Raw genomic sequence first — 382 nt, 5'->3', positions numbered from 1 at the left:
TGGCCCTGGAGACTGGCAGCCCAGAGCACCTTCACACCACCCTCACTAGCATTTAGATTGAGTCACTCTCCTGGGCTAGAGACTGGGAGCTGCAAGCTGTGACACTCATGCAGCAGCCTGAAGCAACTGAGACCAGCAAAGCTCATTAAGCTGGGATAATGAAGGGCCCTGCCCCCATTCTGTGCCTCCCCATGCTCTGTACCTGCGTGTCCCGCTAGCTGGATCCAAGGGTACTTCTTCTTGAAAGACATCACAAACGGGGACCAGTGCACCATATTCTTGATCTTCCTCCATGACTTGCTCTAAGGGGAAAAAAAATCATGAAGGTGAGTGCAATGTTTTAAGCTTTTACTGTCTGTAAAGTCACTTCAGGCAGCATGCA

The 382-nt window shown here is 50.8% G+C and overlaps 1 protein-coding gene across 1 annotated transcript in view; it reads right to left on the bottom strand.

The window, feature by feature from the left end:
- Positions 1-382, bottom strand: part of ITPKB (inositol-trisphosphate 3-kinase B) — a 62800-nt gene that overhangs the window by 13275 nt on the left and 49143 nt on the right. Inside the window, 1 exon segment of the mRNA XM_031061947.1 lies at positions 203-302. Coding sequence (XP_030917807.1) covers positions 203-302 — 100 coding nt within the window.

This window comes from Geospiza fortis, unplaced genomic scaffold (genome assembly GCF_000277835.1).
Source record: "Geospiza fortis unplaced genomic scaffold, GeoFor_1.0 scaffold88, whole genome shotgun sequence".
NCBI classification, from domain to species: domain Eukaryota; kingdom Metazoa; phylum Chordata; class Aves; order Passeriformes; family Thraupidae; genus Geospiza; species Geospiza fortis.
This window is presented reverse-complemented; position numbering and strand designations above follow the sequence as displayed.